At 51.5% G+C, this 3,197-nt stretch overlaps 1 protein-coding gene across 1 annotated transcript; it reads right to left on the reverse strand.

Moving 5' to 3' along the window:
• Positions 1-1,905: 1,905 nt before the first annotated feature.
• OR52W1 (olfactory receptor family 52 subfamily W member 1) lies at positions 1,906-2,868 on the reverse strand (the record flags this gene model as incomplete). Its single annotated transcript, XM_084250805.1, has 1 exon — positions 1,906-2,868. One exon carries the CDS (start codon positions 2,866-2,868, stop codon positions 1,906-1,908), a length of 963 nt encoding a protein of 320 aa, XP_084106931.1.
• Between the last annotated feature and the right edge of the window lie 329 nt (positions 2,869-3,197).

Here is a 3,197-nt window from a genome sequence, read left to right on the forward strand (position 1 = left end):
GCACTCCCACACGCAGAACCAAATACAAATATCCAAGGGGGTCAATTTTTGGCTTGAAGGAAAAAATTTCTTAAAATGGACAATGTCCAGCTTTGGGCCAACTAACTTGGGGCATTGTGCATAAGCAGCGAGTAAAGGTGCCTTAGACAAGAAGCTTCCTGGGGTGGGAGGGTGGCAGAATTCATCATTTATGAACAATGATCACATATGATTTCCCTTTTCATGTACCAGAGGGGAAAGGCAAGAAAGTGTGCGTGTGTGTATGTGTGACACAGGAACGTCAGACATTTCTTTATATTTCTATATATTAATATTGTAATAAATATCTTACTGCATACATCTTTGTTCACATCTCTGATTATTTTGTCACAATAGATTTATTGAAGAGGAATCTCAGTGGGCATCTTAAAGACTCAAGACCCATTAGGATTAAAATATGTCACAATTATCTACAAAATTATTGCCTGGTAGGTCTTTAAACTTCGAGCGACGTGAAAAAGGTTAACCTTGAGAATGACCCAGCCCCCCACATTTGGGTGGGGGAAAACTGGAATTGACTTCCTTGTCCCCTTGCTACTGTGTGACAATACTTCTGAAAATCACTCACCACTTTGGCGCTCTCTTCAGTTCCTTGTTAAAGAGGACCTGGTGAGCGCTCGTGTGGCCGTGGCATGAGCTGGTCTTCCAGGCCCACAGTGTCCCTTCCCAAGTGCTCCCCCACGGGGCATGGACCAGCTACCTGCTGAGCGGTCGGGTTGCCCCTGGCTTCAGCACTTCATGGCTCATGCCAACACTTGAATTCTGATAGTTTTCCCAGTGAGCTGGGGTCTGCCTGTGCAGCTCACAGCTTTCTCCTACCGCATAGCAATGTTCTCTACATGTTGTGTGTGATTACACTCGTCGTGGACTCCATGCTGGTGTCAAGGATTTTTGTGCATTGTTCCTTCCAGTGTGCAATCTTAGCTGAAAGTGAATCTCCTGTTGGGCAACACCATGACTCTTCCTATTGAAATCTCTAGACTCCGGCAGCTGCAGCAGTGTGAAATATTCCTGTTTCATCACACAGCTTCAACATCAAATGTTTCTAGTAGTGCTAACCAGGGCAAGTGGTGCAAACGAGGATTTTATCTGCAAATTCTACAATCCTAGCTGAGGATGTGCAAAGGCCAGACTGGTAAGAGGCCATGGTGACTGGACCTCAAGCAAACCGGTAGTTAGGACGATTTTCTGGGATATCCAAATTTCTTTCATTTAGCCGCTGACTCCAGAAGCTGCAGGCCCACAACAGAAGTTCTAGTCATTAATTTTGAGACTGGGAGGAGAGTAAAGTAGGATAGTGATTACATATGCAGCCCAGAGGATCCTCTGAACCTGGCCATATTGGGACCCCAGGGCACATAATCCAGATTCTCAGAAGGTGGAGAGTGAGCCTTTGTAACTCCTTCCCAAAGGACAGGCTGAAAACAGGATCTGTTTCCAGGAATAGAGTGCTATGATCTCAAATACCCAGGCACTTGCCTCCTGGGGCAGTGCTGCTCTTCCCAGACCCCCAGATCAGAATCTGGAGAGGAGCTTTTGTGTGGGAACATGGATGACTTAAGTTAACGTGGTCCAGGTGTGATCTCTCTAAATCTTGTGCACCACATTCCCTGGTCCTTCTTCTATTCCTGGCATGGTAACATATTGCCCCCTGCCTCCTGCTTCTTCCCAAGCAGGCTACATGACTAGCCCAAAGTCTACAGGTGTCAGGGGTACATGTGGTAGGGACTTCACAGCAAATAGAGTGTTGAGTGACTATCAGTCACAGGCAGATAATGAGGCCAAGGTAACTGTCCACACCTCCAGGCCCCAGACTCTCTTGAATATATCCCTCCTCCTCCCCCAGCTTCCATCATTTTTACTGCTTCAAAGCTGTTTTTTTCTTAACGTGAAGGTTTCCAGGAGCCGTTCCCTGATCTGCTTGGTGCGGGCCCCGTAGATGAGAGGGTTGAGTGAAGGCGGCAGCAGCAAGTAGATGTTGGAGAGGAGGATGTGCACGGGCTTTGGGACAGTGTGGCGGCCAAAGCGGTGTGTGAGGTAGGAGAAGAGGCCAGGCACGTAGAAGGCCAGAATGACACAGATGTGGGAACTGCATGTACCAAAGGCTTTGGCCCGGGCCTCCCGGGTAGGGAGCCGCAGCACAGCGTGGGCGATGAGCCCGTAGGAGCCTGCGATACCCAGGATATCTACCCCCGACACCGCCAGCGACAGCGCCAGCCCATACAGGTTGTTGGCCCGTGTGTTGCCCACCACCAGCTCCACCACCGCCATGTGTTCACAGTAGGCGTGGTCTATGGTCTTGGCTCGGAAGTGTCCAAATCGTCTCACCAGCAGCGGGAAAGGAACGACAATGGCCACTGCTTTCAGTGCCAGTGCCAAGGCTGCGTAACCCACCCGGGCTTTGGTGACTAGGACAGGGTAGTGCAGCGGACGCCCTACCGCCACAGCACGGTCACAGGCCATGGCCAATAGTACCCCCGATTCCATGGCAGTCAGTGCATGGACAAAGAACATCTGGGCCAGGCAGGCAGTATATGGTATAGGCCGGGGCCCAAGCCACAGCACGGCCAGCAATCCTGGGGCAATGGAAGTGGCTAAGCCCATGTCTGTGGCTGCCAGTGTGGCCAGGAGCAGAAACATGGGCTGGTGCAAGGTGGAGTCTATCCGCACCACTGCCAGCAGTGTCCCATTGCCCAGCAGTGCCAGCAGATACATGGGCCCAAAGATCAGCGCCAGCCAGACCTGAGTGCCTGCTAGCCCAGGGATGCCTGTCAGTATGAAGAAAGGTGGGCGAGGGAAGGTGGAGTTGGGCTGTGGAGCTTCTGCCATTCTCTGCTGAGGGGGTGAAAGCTTTAGGGCTCATGGGGGACTGGCTCCTGATAGAAGGACCAAGGGGAGTTTTTGAGGATGTCACAGTAGCAGGGACCCATCCAATGGAGCATGTGTAGGGGGAGCACAGGGGTGGAAGGACCACAGGGTTATTAACTTTGTTGGGGGTTAGATGGATAATCAAGGTTGCAATCCTGGCTAGGATGGGGAAGTCCTTTGTGCCTGAGAGCCCATGAGTGTTGTAGAGGGAAATGAGGGGTATAGAGGCGGATGGGGGTGGGGCGTCGGTCACTGCTGCAGAGGCTGGCACAGCCAGAGACTGCCAGGGG

This window comes from Talpa europaea, assembly GCF_964194135.1.
Source record: "Talpa europaea genome assembly, chromosome: 1".
Taxonomy (NCBI): domain Eukaryota; kingdom Metazoa; phylum Chordata; class Mammalia; order Eulipotyphla; family Talpidae; genus Talpa; species Talpa europaea.